General features: G+C 45.1%; 1 protein-coding gene across 2 annotated transcripts in view; it reads left to right on the top strand.

Annotated features, from left to right (window-relative positions):
- The window catches only part of LOC147097988 (secreted frizzled-related protein 1-like), a 200,668-nt gene extending 184,296 nt beyond the window's left edge, over positions 1-16,372 (top strand). For both annotated transcript variants that reach the window (XM_085971185.1, XM_085971184.1), the window contains one exon: positions 14,402-16,372. In XM_085971185.1, the coding sequence (XP_085827311.1) occupies positions 14,402-14,727 (326 nt within the window). In that variant the 3' untranslated portion in view covers positions 14,728-16,372. The remainder of the gene's footprint in view (positions 1-14,401) is intronic.
- Positions 16,373-18,720: the final 2,348 nt, after the last annotated feature.

Genomic DNA, 18,720 nt, shown 5'->3' with positions numbered 1-18,720 from the left:
TCAGTCCCATGACCTTATGGCCATTGCTTTGTTATAATCTTGATTCAAAGGGCCACTTATCCTTAATTTCTGCCTCCCGCAAACCCTACACCATCCCTATCTGATAGACAGCAGGCAATATTCTCTTAGCTTTCCGTCATCTGCAACCAGTTGCTACAAGGTGTGTTCAACAGCTTCGAGATTACGCTCCTTCCGAATTATCGCCTGCCCCTCTTTCCCTTGGGAGGCGCCTGGTCTCTTGTGGGTGTTTCCCCACCAGAAATGCAGTTGGAGGCAGCAACTCAGCGTGGTGGAAGGACTGATGGAACTCCACGGTATCAGGCATTGGTGCTTGGCCATGGCTTGCCAAAAATGATGTATTTCTTTCGTGTGCGTACCATATGAGGTCTCCACACATATGGTACTCCATTTCATGGTACGTGTAATATGTCTCAACACCGTTCGCAGGTCAACTGATTGATTTGCTGATCAAAATGTGTCAAATAATCAGCAGAATATTTACACTACACTAAAAACAGCTTTTACCCAGTTTTCTTACTCCTAGTGACTCAGTCATGGATGTGGTTTTCTGGGGGTGGGGGGAGGATGTGGTGGTACCTCATCCACGTGGCCGATTCTTCACGTGAGCTTAGACCGATGGGCTATTCAACTTTGGGAGCTGATTCCAATCACTTAACATCAATAAGCACACTTGCCAGTGGAAAAATCTGAATTGGGCAAATCTGGCCAACTTCCCCCCCCCCCCCCTCTCTCCTGCAGCACTGCCACCACCTCCCTGGCTGCGTTGAGCTCGCCCAACTCAGCACTGACCAGGGGTCTTCCTGGTTCGGTATGGCTCAGTGCCACAGCACGCTGCACATCTACCTTACAAGCCACTGGGTAAAAGCTGTTGTTAGTGTAGTGTAAATATTCTGCTGATTATTTGACACATTTTGATCAGCAAATCAATCAGTTGACTTTCGAAGGGCGTTGAGACATATTACACGTACCATGAAATGGAGTACCATATGTGTGGAGGCCTCATATGGTACGCACACTAAAGAAATACAACTTAGTCCGTCCAACACAGTCAGGCAAAAAAAAAATAACATTGCGAAACCACCTGAGCTATCAATCATGGCAAACTTAAACTGTGACATGCATCACTGACAAGACATCTAAACATTTCCACGAGTCGGCCTTTCAGAGCGACAAAGGGTCAGGCACTCAACAAATATGTCAAGTGTTTATTTTTATATTTTTTAAAAAGTCAAGTAAACAATTTATTCCTTAAATAGCAGTCATCTTCAAAGAGAAAGTAATTTGGCAAGTCTGGAGATGTCAGCAAAATTTGCAACAAGACAAATTGGTTTAGAATTAAGAGAAGCAACAGCTGAAATAAAACACACAAGGGTGGCAGGCTGCAGACTATATCCTGACCAAAGGTATTCAGTATGAATTCAACACGTCTTTTTAATCATTCTCAGGATTTGGGTGCCGCTGGCAAGGCCAGCATTTATTGCCTTTCCCTAGTTGCCCTTGAGAAGGTAAAGGCGATGGTAATGCCATCAAATGTCATGGGGAGGTGGCTGGACTCTCTCTCTTGTTGGAGATGATCATTGCCTGGCACTTGTGTGGCACGAATATTACTTGCCCCTCATCAGCACAAAGCCAGATGTTGTCCAGATTTTGCTGCACGCGGGCACGGACGGCTTCATTATCTGAGAAATTGCAAATGGAGCTGAACACTGTGCAATCATCAGCAAATAGCGCCACCTCTGCCCTTGTGATAAGGGGAAGGTCATTGATGAAGCAGCTGAGGATAATTGGACCTAGGACGCTGCCCTGAGGAACTCCTGCAGCAAGGTCCTCTGTATCTATTTGACCTAGGAAGACAACAGCAATGACTTCAAACAAAGCAGCACTTTCTTGAACAACTAAAAGGGCAGGGTTGTAAAGACATAGCATCTGGGGGACACCTTAACTTATTTCTAAATCGACAGGACGGTAATTAGTGATAAGTAGACCACGGATGCAGCTGTTTTACTGCTTGTTGTTAATTTGTTTCACTTTAATAAATAGTATTAAAAAATATAAAGAAAATGTGCTTACATTTTTGTACAGCAACTGATTGTAGAATAGATCTGCCAGAAATAAAGGAGCAGATTTTGGAACAAGTTGCTTCAAAAACCATGGGCTGGATTTTCATTCAGCAGTCGGGAAGGAGGCGGGACTACAACTTTCGGGTTTTAGTCCCGCCTCCATCGACGTCCGGCCAATCCACGCGGTTTTCCCTTGATTGACCTTGTTGAGCCCGCCCAGCGGGCTCAGCAGGCCAATTAAGGGCCACCCGGCAACAGGTGACGTCACAGACTGAAATTTCATCTGTCAAGAGGTGCTGACAGATGAAATATCAGTGTTTCACAGCTGTTTGTAGCTGTCAAACATTGACAGTCTGACTTCTAACCTGAGTCCTTCTACGCAGACTCAGTTAGAACTCTCACCGGCACTGAAAGCTGAAGGCTGTCACTTTTGACAGATCACAGCCATTCTGCTTTCAGTGCTGAATGACGGACTCCCGACACCTGGAGGAAGAAAGGCTGTTAAGGTAAGTACAGGTAATTTAAACTTCTTTACACACTTTAGACATACCAAACACACTTACCTTTGCACTCATGCACCCATCACTCACCTGTACACCGACATCTCGACCCCTCCAAGTCCTTCAACCCGACGGCCCGCCTGCTCTAACCTGGCGTGGTTTGGAGCCGTCGGGAATCCCACACGACGCCCCTCAAAATAGGGATTAGGCTGAAAACTGCCTGTTAACAGGCAGTTAATTGGCACTAATCCCTTCCCACCTTGGGTCGGCGGGTCCCAGTGCGGGGCGGGTACCCGCCTCCTTTGAAACTTACGTGGAGGTGGGTTTTGGGCGGGATGGTGTCGGGACCCCCGAATTCGGGATTTTTGCCCCCCGCACGCCTAACAGCCCGCCTCACGGCACACTGAAAATCTAGGCCCAAATCTACATCCAACCGGAGGCAATAAAGACACTTTTAAAACAACTTACTGAAATTAGTACATTTTTGTTGCATCAGCTGAAAAATAAATAAAGTTTTTGGGGGGTAATTTTGACTTTGTCCGATAGTGTGAAAATCTCCCGATATTTATTTCCATTGACTTCAATGGGGAGAAATGTAACCCGGGCTGCCGATTCGCTAGCGCCCGTTTTACACAATTGGACAAAGTCAAAATGACCCCCATTGTGTTTACAATTGAAGAACAATTTTTCAGAAGATTGAGATGGCCATAATAACCTATGTTTGCAAATGATATACAGCATCCTGTTTCTTCAAATTGTATTTAATGCGTAGGGGGATACAGAGCAAGTTAGCTAAACTTAAAAAAAAAATACCATTCCCTTCTCTGATTTCAATAATCTTTTCACTCATCACAGTCTGTTGCTTTTTTAAATGAAACCCATACATCAGTGAATGCTTCTATGAAGTACTGTCAAGAAGTGAGTACAATGGCACCAAGTCAGCACAGTAAGCAGTGTGCAGCAAAACACAATAATGATTCTTCGAGCTCGCCCTTCTATCTAGATGTTGCTGATAGAAGCAGCTGCTGCTGAATCCTGAGATTTTGTTTATCCAAGAAAGCATCGAGCTGAAAACACACACTGACTTTTTATTCCCCCTTTAAATTTGAGTTTGTTGTCTTACTCGAAACACTCGCATCAGTGTCCGCTGTGGCTCAGTTGGTAGCACACTCGCCTCTGAGTCAGAAGGTTGTGGGTTCAAATCCCACTCCAGGGACTTGAGCATATAAAGCTAGGCTGATACAACCAATGCAGTGCTGAGGGAGCGCTGCGCTGTCAGAGGTGCCGTCTTTGGGATGAGACGTTAAACCGAGGCCCCGTCTGCTCTCTCGGGTGGATGTAAAAGATCCCATGGCACTATTTCGAAGAAGAGCAGGGGAGTTATCCCTGGTGTCCTGGCCAATATTTATCCCTCAATCAACATCACTAAAACAGATTATCTGGTCATTATCACATTGCTGTTTGTGGGAGCTTGCTGTGCGCATATTGGCTGCCGTGTTTCCCACATTACAACAGTGACCACACTTCAAAAAATACTTCATTGGCTGTAAAGCGCTTTGCGATGTCCGGTGGTCGTGAAAGGCGCTATATAAATGCAAGTCTTTCTTTTATCAATTTAATCCATTGTTACCGGAGATAGATATATTCGGCCCCTGTCGCGGCGGAGCAGAGGGATGGGACGTTAGTAGTGTGGATAGAGGGAGAAATTCGGTATCGCCCCGTTTGGGGCGCAATTAACGGCCGGGCGCAAAGTTTAGCGCCTGGTGCTAATTATCGCCTCCGACTGCAAACTTGGCTTTTATCGCCCCTGGAGGTGATTGGAGCGCTAAATCATGTGCTACACACCTCTCTTAAGGCGCTAACGCCGAGGAGCGAGGCGCTACCTCAGAGTGCTGGCGAAGCTCATGTGATGTCAGTCAGCAATGCAACACAGACACACTGGCGCCGGCCAGTTCTTAAAGGGGAGGGTCGATCTTGCTCTCCATCCACGCCCTGCTCATTGCAGCCTTGAATCTCAGTCTGGAGAGACCTGTATATCAAATCTGTTGGAAAGAACAATGAAGAGGCCCGGGGAAAGAGCTCAGAGTGCAGCCCCCATAGTCTCTTCTAAATCGATGCAAGGAAGGTCAAAGCAAAATGAACCTGCAAAGTGCTGCTCAGTACCCAAAACTCCTTCAGACACTGTTGAATCTCTCCAGAAGTCTCTCTCTCTCTCTCTCAGAATGCGTGGTGCAAAAATGTCGCCGACAAAAAAAGGCAGGAAGCGGTCGCCTTTAAATAGCGCTCCCCCAGTCCCTTTCTGACAGCAAAACGCTCCCCTCAACCTGTCGTTACTAGCGGCAAGCGGTAAGGCGGGGGCGCCACTCAATATCTGGTCCAGGGTGCTACCGGGGCGTTGCACACTCGATTGACGTCACGATCTGTGGGCGCAGGAGATCGTGGCGGTAGTGTTTAGCGCCGCTGCAAAATGTCTGGTCAATTTCGCGAGCGGCGTAAACATTGCCACGCCCGGGCGCTAGTTGCTTCGTGCCCCATTAACGCCCTCTTAGGCAGTTTGGGCGCTAAGGAGAGACGCAAAGCAACCGAATTTTTCCCCCAAATAGTCTGAAAGGCCACTTCAAAAGGCTCATTGGACTTTTCTCATTGCTGATTCTACTATTGTTCTTGGAGGTTTTCCACAGGCAGTATGGCAGCTTGGCAGTTTTCAAAATGGGCTGTTACAGCAACTGGAGCAGGAGACAAATGCCAGTAAGGAGCGACAAGCCTTTCTCAACCAATTTTTAAGTGGAGCTTGAATTGGCAGTCAAACTGCTGTCACTATTTTTGATGAAAAGAATGCGATCTTTGTTCACGTGCCTTGTTTTTTTTTTGCAAAAATAAAATACCATCGTTTGGACTCCTGTGTTAAATCAGGCAAACCCCTTTTTTTAAATTCGTTTATGTGATGTGGGCATTGCTGGCAAGGCCAGCATTTATTGCCCATCCCTAATTGCCCTTGAGAAGGTGGTGTTGAGCCACCTTCTTGAACCGCTGCAGTCTGTGTGGTGAAGGTACTCCCACAGTGCTGTTAGGGAGGGAGTTCCAGGATTTTGACCCAACGACGATGAAGGAACGGCCGATATACTTCTAAGTCAGGATGGTGTGTGACTTGGAGGGGAACTTGGAGGTGGTGGTGTTCCCATGCGCCTGCTGCCCTTGTCCTTCTAGGTGGAAGAGGTCGCGGGTTTGGGAGGTGCTGCAGAAGAAGCCTTGGCGAGTTGCTGCAGTGTATCTTGTAGACGGTACACACTGCAGTATTGTTAAAACTCTTATTCATTTCATGCTATTGTTTTAAATCCATGCCTTTACAGGGAGCGAAGGCAGAGAGAGGCCATGCTGACTCACCTGCATTAAAAGAATAGTGCAAAATCAATGACTGGTTAACAAAATCGCCTATATTGCCAATGTTTGCTGGCTTCTGTTGATAAGATGTTCAAAATTACAAACAACAGCTGGAACTTTTCACTTCTGTGATTTTCTCTCATTAATTTTAATGAAAACAAACTTGCATTTATCTAGCACCTTTCACGTCCACCGGACGTCCCAAAGCAGTTTACAGCCAATGAAGTACTTTTTTTTTTTGAAGTGTAGTCGCTGTTGTAATGTAGGAAACGTGGCAACCAATTTGTGCACAGCAAGTTCCTACAAACAGCAATAGGTCAAAAATCGTGGACTGACGAATGAAGAGGTGGAATATTGTGCCCAATATTCCTAAGGGAACTTAGTAATAATTTGTAAATGGTGGCCTGCAATATGTAATTAAATGCCATTCAGATGCAAATGAGGACTTGATTAACGTTGCTGACAATGGCCTGTATTGCCAGGAAACCTTTAGCGGATGGTCGCTTTTGACGTCAAAATGTTATCCTTTCCATCTTTGCGGTGAAACACCTCTCTGTTATGTACAATAGTTCTAGTGCAGCCCCCACCTTGAGTATTGTGTGCAGTTTTGGTCACCTTATCTGAGGAAGGATGTTCTTGCCATGGAGGGAGTGCAGTGAAGATTCACCAGACTGATACCTGGGATGGCAGGAATGACTTATGAGGAGAGATTGAGTCGATTAGGCTTATATTCGCCAGAGTTTAGAAGAATGAGAGGGGATCTCATTGAAACTTATAAAATTCTAACAGGACTAGACAGACTAGATGCAGGAAGGATGTTCCCGATGGCGGGGGAGTCCAGAACCAGGGGTCACAGTCTAAGGATAAGGGGTAAGCCATTTAGGACTGAGATGAGGAGGAATTTCTTCACCCAAAGAGTGGTGAACCTGTGGAATTCTTTACCACAGAAGGCAGTTGAGGCCAACTTATTAAATATATTCAAGAAGGAGTTAGATGTATTTCTTAAGGCTAAAGGGATCAAGGGATATGGGGAGAAAGCAGGGACAGGGTACTAAATTTGGAGGATCAGCCATGATCTCATTAAATGGCGGAACAGGCTCGAGGGGCCAAATGGCCTACTCCTGCTCCTATCTTCTATGTAATACCATATATTGCTCTGCATTATATCCGATCCATCATTCCTTGGCCCCATCAACCAAACTTGTTCAAAACCATCTTGCATGTTACCAACCTCTTCCTGGTGAGCTGGCCACACAGCTTGGTGCCCAGAGGTGGACTGGCTAGCAGGAAATCGGAAATTTCCTGGGTGCCCCAGCAGACTTAACTGCTGAATTTGGAGCAGCCCGCCTCCCCTATGCCAGTCTTGGGACGCACCCCCCAATCCAATGCACGCATTGATTTACTGTCGATTCCTCTTCGGAAAGTCTGTGGCTGGGAAGTTCCTGCTCCGAGCTACTCACTCCCTGCCGCTGAAAGGTCGTGGTTCACTACCCCATTCTTTTCAAAGGAACTGCTTGCTGACAATGTTTTATTCTCCCAAAATCACCAGCAGAAGCGAAGATTAATGGGAATTGTCTTAAGGTACAGCATTGGGGTACAGTAACATAGTGGTCTTTCCCTCTGCCAGCGAATTTCACACTTCATCTAGAGCCATTGTTTGTTTCTTTACCTGTCCTATTACTATCTCGTCTCGCCTTGAATATCTCTTAATGTCTCTTCTTTCATCCCCTCCCCCATTTCCCAGCCCCCAAACTGCCTTTTGTTTCATTTCCTGCCTTTTCTCTCAGTTCTGTAGAAGGGTTTTGACCCGAAACGTTGACTCTATTTCTCGCTCCACAGATGTTGCAAGGCCTGCTGAGTTTTTCCAGCATTTTCTGTTGTTATAGTGGTAGTGTTACTGGACTAGTAATTCAAAGGCCTGGACTAATGATCCGGAGACATGAGTTCAAATCCCACCACGGCAGCTGGGGAATTTAAATTAATCTGCCGTCCTTACCCGGTCTAGCCTCTATACGACTCCACAGACCCACAGCCATGTGGTTGGCTCTTAAGTGCCCTCTGAAATGATGGCTCACCAGTATCTCACAAGGGCAATTAGGAATGGGCAATAAATGCTGGCCTCGCCACCAACTCCCGTGAATGAATGAAAAAAAAATTGGCTACAGAGAATTAGTTTACAACAATTTTAGAAGTTTTACCATTCGCAGCATGAGCAATACCAACGCTAAAGGTTCTGAACGCATATGTAAATCGGTTTTGCCTCTATAGTGTTGTATCTGCATACAGGTTGCCCATCTAGTTAATAAATTCCTTCCAGGGGATTGCAATACTGTCGTTTCACTTCTAGCTTAAACATCCAGTTTCAACTGGGACAGAGGCCCTCTTGCCATCATGGTTGTAACAGCCCCCAAAATAAGTGAGTTTAAGCAATCGTTGTTTGCTGTTAATTGGCGCGATGCACCCCTTCCCCGGAGATCAACAATTCCCATGCCTGTTTGGGGAGCAGGTCCACCACTACCACTTTCAGACTTGGCTCAGTGGGCAGTGTACTCGCATTCTGAGTCAGAAGGTCATGGGTTCAAACTCCACTCCAGAGTCTTGAGCACATAATGTAGGCCGAGGGAGTGCTGCACTGTCGGAGGTGCTGTCTTTCGGATGAGACGTTAAACCGAAGCCCCTGGCTGCCCTCTCAGCTGGGCACAAAAATCCCAGGGCACTATTTGAAGAAGAGCAGAAGAGTTCTCCGTGTGTCTTGGCCAATATTTATCCCTCAATCAACACCACAAATACAGATTACAGGAAACTTTCGTTTAAACGGAGGTTAAATCTCCGGAATGCTCTATCCACCGGCAAAATTCAGGAGTCGGTTCAGATAACTTTTTTTTACTTTTCGTTGCTTTTTTTCTCCATTCCTGGCTCCGCAAGCGTCTAGTTGAAGCTGTTGCTTAGCTACAGAGACGCTTGCAAGCTGCGCCGACTGTTTTGAAGCTGTTGCTAAGCAACAGGGTTTGTTGCTAGATACGGAGCTCAGAAGCTCCGTATGTTTTAACATTAGCGCTGGTTTCTCCGGCAGTGTTGATCGACCGGCACCAGCTCGGTCCTGTCAGTGCCGGATACCAGAAAGTTTCCTGTATCTGGTCATTATCTCATTGCTATTTTGGGAGCTGGCTGTGTCACATTTCCCTTCATTACAACAGTGACTCCACTTCAGAAATACTTCACTGGCTTTGGGATATCCTGAGGTCATGAAAGGTGCTATATAAATCAAGATTCTTTCTTTGCTCTATTTCATTTATGAAGCGTGCAAACTATGCTATCGAAGTAATGTAGTGGTTATTGTTATGAATCTTATGATCCATGAAGAAAGACTCATGAAATAACACTGGACGGCCAGCTGGTGGCGCCGTCCAAGGAGTATAAATACTCTGGCATGTGCCCAGCTTGGCCAGGACATTTTGTAAACAGGAACTAGTGAAAGATAACTAGACCTCCATGTTCTGAAACAAGTTGATTAAAGCCTTGCTTTATACTCAAACCAAGTGCGTAGTGAGTTTTATTACGTCAGTTATGTTACGCGTAATCAGGAGGCCTGGTCTAATAATCCAGTCGAACGTGAGTTCAAATCCCACCATGGCAGTTTGAGAATTTGAATTCAATTTTTTTTTAAATTGGAAATAAAAAGCTGGTATCAGTAAACGTGACCATGAAGCTATCGATCATCGTAAAAACTCAACTGGTTCGCTCATGTCCTTTAGGAAAGGAAACCTGCTGTCTGGATATACTTGCCATAGAGGGAATGCAACGAAGGTTCACGAGATTGATTCCTGGGATGGCGGGACTGTCGTATGAGAAGAGATTGAGTAAACTAGGCCTGTATTGTCCAGAATTCAGGAGAATGAGAGGGGATCTCATTGAAGCATACAAAACGATTACAGGGCTTGATAGGATGGATGCTGGGAGAATGTTTCCCTTGGCTGGGGAGTCTAGAACCAGGGGCCACAGCCTCAGGATAAAGGGTAGGCCATTCAGGACTGAGATGAGAAGAAATTTCTTCACACAGAGGGTGGTGAATCTTTGGAATTCTCTACCCCAGAGGGCTGTGGAGGCTCAGTCATTGGGTATATTCAAAACAGAAGTCGATAGATTTCTGACGAGTAAGGGCATCAAGGGATATGGCGATAGGGCTGGTGAATGGAGTTGAGGCAGAAGATCAGCCATGATCTCATTGAATGGCGGAGCAGGCTCGAAGGGCCGAATGGTCGACTCCTGTTCCTGTTCTTATGTCCTTACCCAGTCTGGCCTATATGTGACTCCAGTCCTACACCACCTCTAAGGAGACCAAGCAAGGCACTCAGTTGAATCAAAGCGTTATCAGCGGCTCAGGAAGAAGGCCCGTCACATAAGAAATAGGAGGAGGAGGAGGAGTAGGTCATATCACCCATACAGCCTGCTCCACCATTCAATGAGATCTCCTCAGCCGCAGTGAGAGATGGCCAATAAATGGCGAGCCTTGCCATTGACGCCCACATCGCGAGAATGAGTAAGAGAAATAACATCATAGCTTTATGTGTGTCTGTACCTCTGCCTTCATTTGTAGTCACTTCATATACGTTTCACATCAAATGGCATTTTTTAACTGAAGAACACATGAAAGAAATGTGAATCAATAAATACTGGAACACGGGTTTTCAGATGTCAAACTTCTCTGCAACTGGAATGCAGTGTCATATTGAAGGGCTGTTTGAAAAGGTGAACAGTTAAAAATAATTAGTATCAAATTTTAGTATTCTTTTGGGGATTTTGTATCCATTTCTGTTTTATGTTTTGATTAATTGTTGCAAGAAGCTGTTACTGAGAATTCAGATCCCTGGTATAAACATTGCTAACATTACACCTCTGAAGTCCTTCAGGTTAATTACTATTTTCACTAATGTTAATTAAGCTCCTTCAGAGTTCTGGGCTTAGTTGCTCTTCCAAGTCATTTTCCCATCCCCCCCCCCCCCCCCCCGTTGATCTAACAACTGCTGAGCATTTCACTTGTACAAAAAAATCCACCAAAAGTAATATTTAAAACGCCAAAAGGACTTTGAAGTTTACCCCGATTAATTTGCCACACTCTGTCCTCCTCGCAGGGATTCGGTGCTTTAGTTCGGTGTTGAGGGCTCTTGCTGACTGAGAGGTCTCCGGGTATCCGTCTTTCGGATGAGACGTTAAACCGAGGTCCCCGTCTGCTCTCTCAGGTGGACGTAAAAGATCCTGCGGCACTATTTCGAAGAAGGGCAGGAGGGGGGGAGTTAACCCCGGTGTCCTGGCCAATATATATCCCTCAATCCACGTAACAAAAAACAGATTATCCAGCCATTATCACATTGCTGTTTGTGGGAGCTTGCTGTGCGCAAATTGGCACAAAAATCTAGGCTGACACTCCCAGTGCAGTGCTGAGGGAGTGCTGCACTGTCAGAATGATGCTGTCTTTCAGATGAGATGTTAAACTGAGGTGCTGTCTGCTCTCTCAGGTGGATGCAAAAGATCCTATGTCGCTTTTTGAAGAAGAGTAGGGGAGTTCTCCCCGGTATCCTGGCCAATATTTATCCCTCAACCAACATCACTAAAATCAGATAATCAGGTCATTATCACATTGCTGTTTGCGGGAGCTTGCTGTGCGCACATTGGCTGTTGCGTTTCCCACATTACAACGGTGACTACACTCCAAAAGTACTTAGTTGGCTGTAAAGCGCTTTGGGATGTCCTGAGGTCGTGAAAGGCGCTATATAAATGTAAATCTTTCTTTTCTTTATCCTGGCCAACATTTCCCCCCCAACCAGCACCACCAAAAAGAGAATTCTGATTTATTCATTTGCTGTTGGTGGACTTTACACGTCGCAACTTGGCTCTCACATTTGACTGGACTTCAAAATAATCCATTGGTTGTAAATCACTTTGGAATGCCCTAGGGATGTGGTAAAGCACAATGTAAGTGCGTGTTTTCTGTTTCTATGACAGTTGCCGCTTGAGAATGATACCCAATGAAAAGCTTGTGTCTGGCTATGCTAGGGTGACCGCTAATTAGTACAACCAAATTAGCTGCATGAGGTCATCGAGTGACAAGGTTCTGAGTGTCGGCTGTGGCTCAGTGGGTAGCACTCTCGCCTCTTGAGTCAGATGGTTGTGGGTTCATAGTCCCATTCCATAGGACTTGAGCACAAAAATCTAGGCTGACGCTCCCAGTGCAGTGCTGAGGGAGTGCTACACTGTCTGAATGATGCTGTCTTTCAGATGAGATGTTAAACTGAGGCGCTGTCTGCTCTCTCCGGTAGATGCAAAAGATGCTATGTCACTTTTTGAAGAAGAGCAGGGGAGTTATCCCCGGTGTCCTGGCCACTATTTATCCCTCAACCAACATCGCTAAAAATAGATAATCTGGTCATTATCACACTGCTGTTTGTGGGAGCTTGCTGTGTGTAAATTGGCTGCCACATTTCCTACTTTACTACAGTGACTACACTTCAAAAGTACTTAGTTGGCTGTAAAGCGCTTTGGGATGTCCTGAGATCGTGGAAGGTGCTATATAAATGTAAGACTTTATTTTATTTTAAAACAAAGAAATACAAATGATTTTTCACGTTCAACAAAACCAATGACAAGAAGTACAAAAGTTCAGATTTTTAAGACACTGTGGCTCTAGTCTTGTAGCTTTGGCTGTTGATCTGACTCCTCACCTTGGCATACAACAGAACTAAATTGTCCTGGGACACCTCAGTTCTGACATCTGTTTTGAAGTTTACGAACAAATTTTAGTTTAGATATGTTCGAAACCCAAGCAAAGTTATCCTTGGTGAGCAGTCATATATTTTTTTAAATCAAAGTCAGTTGAGTAGTGGTATTTCACTCTCTGTTGAGATTAATGGGGAAAGCGAATAACATTGAACAACATTTGGCAACATTTACATTCTGCAAGATGTATGAAGCAAAGTTAGAAAATATGGAAACCTCATGTGAGGAAGATGATTTAATGTCTTAGGGTTTCTCCTACCAATGCCACATTCACACCCGCAGGATTACAGCTGTTCAACATGTGCATTGTCACAAGCATCTAGTTCACCAGATCGCACATAACTCATGAGTGAAGATCTACCGTAAGCATGTTGGAGAAACTCTTGTATTCTTTTTTAAAAGAACAGCGAAGTGTGCTCAAACTGCAAGGTATAAGTGAGGCCAAGTGGCTTGCCTTCATCTTTTAATTAGACGTATAGAAGATGTTTCCGCTTGTGGAGGAAACTAGGGGCCATAACTATAAGATGGTCACTAACAATGTTCCCTGTAAACTGCGTTTTGTTCTGCGTGGCCATAGAGAAGCCGGTGAGCGGCCGTGCGGCCCCGCAACTTAGAGCGAACTTTGGTCACTAATACATCCAATAAGGAATGCAGGAGGAATTTCTATACCCAGAGAGTGGTTAGAGTGTGGAACTCGCTGCCACAGGGAGTGGTTGAGGCGAATAGCATAGATGCATTTATGGGGAAACTAACTAAGTACATGAGGGAGAAAGGAATAGAAGGATATGCTGACAGGGTTAGATGAAGTAGGGTGGGATGAAGCTCGTGTGGAGCATAAACACCAGCCTAGACCAGTTGGCCTCTTTCTGTGCTGTATATTCTATGTAATTCTGTACCTCTAAAATATGGTTGTATCCTGCCATTGCCTCCATCCATTCAAAATGCTTTCACAGAATCACAGAAACCCCACAGTGCAGATAGAGGCCATTTTGGCCCATCGAGCCTGCACCGACACATATCCCACCCGATCCCCGTAACCCCTACACCAACACATATCCCACCCTATCCCCGTAACCCCGCGTATTTAATCCCCCTAACACTAAGGGTCAATTTATCATAGCCAATCAACCTAACCCGCACATCTTTGGACTGTGGGAGGAAACCGGAGCACCCGGAGACAACCCACGCAAACACGGGGAGAATGTGCAAACTCCACACAGACAGTCACCCGAGGCCGGATTCGAACCTGGGTCCCTGGTGCTGTGAGGCAACAGTGCTAACCACTATGCCACCGTGCATTGTACTTCTGATTATTCTCCAAAACCAGCCAAAGTGGATCCTCCAAAGCTGGATTATTACAAAGCTCTTGCTTACGTAAAGTATTTCTCCTGGAATCCAAAGAAGCTCTATTATAGTTCGTAGCTGAGCGCAAACCTCACCAATACAAAGCTCCTGGAAGAGTAGTTAAATCCCCAAAAGTTTCTAATAATTAAGCAAGATTGTAAATACACAAGGTTCATACCAGCCATGAGGCACCTTGTCGAGCATAAACTCCATAGAGTTTTGAGCTATTGGAAGGAGATTAACAAAAATACATTGTCCATTACTATTAAAAGTCTCATTTGTTGACTCTTTCCAATTAATAATTGTACTATTTCATTCCAGCTCTAAAAATGAAGATCAAGGAAGTCAAGAAGGAGAATGGAGATAGGAAAATTATACCACAGAAGAAGAAGAAGCCTCTGAAACTGGGACCACTCAAGAAAAAGGACCTGAAGAAGTTGACCTTGTACATTAAGAATGGTGCAGACTGCCCATGCCACCAGCTGGACAATCTTAACAGTAACTTCCTCATTATGGGCCGCAAGGTGAACAAACAGAATCTCCTGACGGTTATTCACAGGTGGGACAAAAAGAGTAAGGAGGTCAAAAAAGCTGTGAAGAAAATGAAGACTCACGTGTGTCCAACATTCCAGGGTGTCTTCAAATGATTATCCCTCTTGTCCTTTAAATCAAACAACAACGTCTGAACTTGTACATGCTTTTCAAAACAAATTTAAAACTGATTTTTTTTCTATAAATTAGGATGTCCTCTTTTTTTGAACTATGATTTTTCTCCCTTTTATTTAGACTCTGTGTGTGTGTAATGGAAACGATTCTTTGTTTATTTCTTTCTGTTAATAAATCCAATAGTATAGACTATTAAGCCAGAGAGAGAGAAACGCATTCAAAAGGGAGGGTATCGGGATGAATTCGGTGGCTTTTATGCTAGTTTGATGGCATCCAAAAATGTTCAGACCGATCAGAAAAGGAGGTCATAACTAAGATCCTTCAAAAGTGTGAGCAGATGGAATTTAGAGGTAGCAGTGATGTTTGGAATATTTACAAAAACTGATATAACCTTTACCACCCCCCGCCCCCCCTGATTCCTGAACGATCCCCTGAGAACCACAAAAGGCGTGAAAATTTTATTGAGCAATGCATTCCTGTCCAGACCGTGACGACTCAGCCAAGATTACAGTGTGCTTGGTTTCTGCCCCCCCCTGGAAATGTCTGGTCTGCTTGGGGACTCTGAGTAGGCACAAGAGTAGTCAGAAAACCCACCGGGCGTCTGGCCAACACGCTGAACTGAAAATGCTCACTCTTGCAGTTTAGAATTAACACCTAATCATCACTTTCTCCCTCGACACAATTGCAAAAAAAAAAATTGGAAAAAAAAATCCTTGAAATATTCATCAAATCTCATGTGCTGTAGAAATTGGACTATTTCCAAAGACTCCCCCCCCCCCCCACATCTCCTTCTGGCACTGCAGCTTATTTCTTAAGGCTAAAGGGATCAAGGGATATGGGGAGAAAGCAGGGGCAGGGTACTGAGTTTGGATGATCAGCCATGATCTCATTGAATGGCGGAGCAGGCTCGAGGGGCCGAATGGCCTACTCCTGCTCCTATCTTCTATGTTTCTGTGGACTGACAGCTTTGAACCTCTCGAACGTTCATCCAGCATGAACGAGTAATTTGGAAAACAAGCCTTGTGTGCTGGGCAAATTCAGAAACTTAGGCGAGGCTTCAGTCAGAACTAAGTTTTGTTTTTTGTAGATTTGAGAACACGAGTTAGGAAGGTTGTAAGCTACATGCTTTTTAAAGATAGGGCTTCATTGCTGTTGGTGTTGGCCACGAGATGATTTACATACCAGAAAAATAGTCTTGTAAATTACAATTAAACATCAGCAGCTTCTTCATTTCTTGTGTTTTGTGCTTTTATAATCATTTATGACTTTTCTTACAGATTTACACTTACTCTGCAACGCAATGGTACGATGGTGTTTCTGTATCACACTGATTTATTTTCATCTTTGTTTTAGTTTGTTATCAATTCATTTACTCAAATAACGTTATGAAAATTAAGGCCGTAGAGACACAGCTTAACAATGTAAACGTGTTGCGTTTTTGATCCAAGTGCACTGTGAATATATCATTCTGCCATGGCAAAGTGTCTGGAGAACTGTTGCTTTCAACTGGCTTTATTTTACTTCTTTCAAAGAGTTTGGATAATTGTTCAGATTAAAGAGCTGCTTCCTTTGTAGTTCCTTGTAATTAGACCCGCTTTTTAAAAATAAATTGGTTCAAAAATTGAACTTTGCTTCATTTTTCAAAATCTGATCTTTCAAAGGTTGCTTTTTTTTTGCGGGCACCACGATGCAGGAAAATAAGAGTTTGTCCTTGCAAGCCGCCCCCGCACATTAAGCTAGGTGATCTCAGTTCAGACAGATTCACCTTGGGTTGCCCTTGGGCGTATCTCCCAACAGTATCCAAGTCCATACTTCTCTTCTTAGGCAGTCCCTGGGAACCGAGGATGACTTGCTTCCACATTAAAAATGAGTTCTCAGGTGACTGCTGAGTCCAATGCAGGACCTACAGTTCTGTCACAGGTGGGGCAGACGGTGGTTGAAGGGGCGGATGGGTGGGGTGCTTGGGCTGACGTGCGCTGCCTGCGCTTGGCTTCCGCTTGCTCCCGGCGAAGAGACTCGAGGTGTTTGGCGCCTGCCCGGATGCTTCTCCTCCACTTTGTGCGGTCTTGGGCCAGGGATTCCCAGGTGTCGGTGGGGATGTTGCACTTTTTCAAGGTGGCTTTGAGGGTGTCCTTGAAGCGTTTCCTCTGCCCACCTGGGGCTCTCTTGCCACACGGACTGCAGTGGTTCAAGAAGGTGGCTCACCACCACCTTCTCAAGGGTGATTAGGGATAGACAATAAAAGCTGGCCTTGCCAGCGACGCCCACATCCCAGTAACGAATAAATAAAACATTCATTGTAATGCAGCACTAGGAGATGTCAAAAGAGGTCACTTGGCCTTTTTGGCCACTGATGGTTAATGAGGTGAAGAGAAACCAATTGGAAGGGAAGGCGAACTTAACTCCTGCTGATCCTGTGGCTCAGTGGCGAATTCATTGCCCAATGCAGATGAGGGAAGGTCCGAGATTTGTTCCTCGGCCTGTGCCGACTCTTAATGCCGGCAATCGCCGACTTAGAGTTCAGCATGTGCACAACCAATAAAAACTGTAAATTAAAAAACAAATGAAAAGGAAACTTGACAAATTAAATTAAAATTCTATACCCGGGGGTGATGATGCACTCCAGCCCACCGAGCGTGCCGGTGGACACCGCGTGCTCCATCTCCAGGGACACCCGGGCTCGAACGTAGCCGCGAAAGAGAGGCAGGCAGTTGGGTCGAGCAACCCCTCTCACCTGTGCTGAGGTAGCTGAGCTCGTCCGGGGCAAAAAGAAAAGAAATTAACCCGTGGCCCCGCCCGTGATTGCCACCCAGCTTAGAAAATGCGAATGTTGCATACTTCAGCGGAAGAGATTCCCTCCAAAGCCAAACAGCCTCTCACAAATTAAGTCAGCACAAGCCTAGGAACAAATCTCGGACGCTCCTTCATCGTCACTGGGTCAAAATCCTGGAACTCCCTCCCTAACAGCACTGTGGGAGTACCTTCACCACACGGACTGCAGCGGTTCAAGAAGGTGGCTCACCACCACCTTCTCAAGGGGCAATTAGGGATGGGCAATAAATGCTGGCCTTGCCAGCCAGGCCCACATCCCATAAAAACAAATTTTTAAAAAAAGAACGGCCACTTGGGGTGATAGGTGGAGACATACCTCAGCATGAGTCGAACAGAACAGGAGAAACATAGAAGATAGGAGCAGGAGTAGGCCATTCAGCCCCTCGAGCCTGCTCTGCCATTCAATGCGATCATGGCTGATCATCCAAATTCAGTACCCTGTCCCTGCTTTCACCCCATATCCCTTGATCCCCATAGCCTTAAGAAATATATCTAACTCCTTCTTGAATATATTTAATGAATTGGCCTCAACTGTCTTCTGTGGTAGAGAATTCCACAGGTTCCCCACTCTCTGGGTGAAGAAATTCCTCCTCATCTCAGTCCTAAATGGCTTACCCCTTATCCTTAGACTGTGACCCCTGGTTCTGGACTCCCCCGCCATTGGGAACAGCCTTCCTGCATCTAGAGAAAACTGAAGAAAGAATAAGGGAAGGGGGAGAAAGTATATAAAATAACTTCTTTGTGAGACTGTAACCCAAAATTATAACTTAGCTTTTTGTTCACATGAGAGCAGAAGGGGTTGGAGAAATGCTTTATCAATCCTAAAAAGAGTTAAGCAAAAGGCAGAGATGAAATCTTGTAATTTCACAACTGGAGCCTTACCGCAGAAAGCCAGTCTCTATGCACATGGAAGCCCTTGCTGCATCAAATGATGTCCATATTAAGTGGATCCACATTTTTCAGAGCAACTGGTTTTTCCGGTAATTCTATAATAATTAATTGCATATGTACCGAACAAAAATGCTAAGAGTCGTTTAATCCTCTGTCTGACATTTGAAGGAAAGGAGATATTCATTTTTAATCCACTCAATTCAACACAGCTGAAGAGGAAACACAAGTACGCGGCGCTAAAGTGGGAGGTA

This window comes from Somniosus microcephalus, chromosome 30, assembly GCF_052327205.1.
Source record: "Somniosus microcephalus isolate GS21.2 chromosome 30, FLI_Smic_1.0, whole genome shotgun sequence".
Taxonomy (NCBI): Eukaryota; Metazoa; Chordata; class Chondrichthyes; order Squaliformes; family Somniosidae; genus Somniosus; species Somniosus microcephalus.
This window is presented reverse-complemented; position numbering and strand designations above follow the sequence as displayed.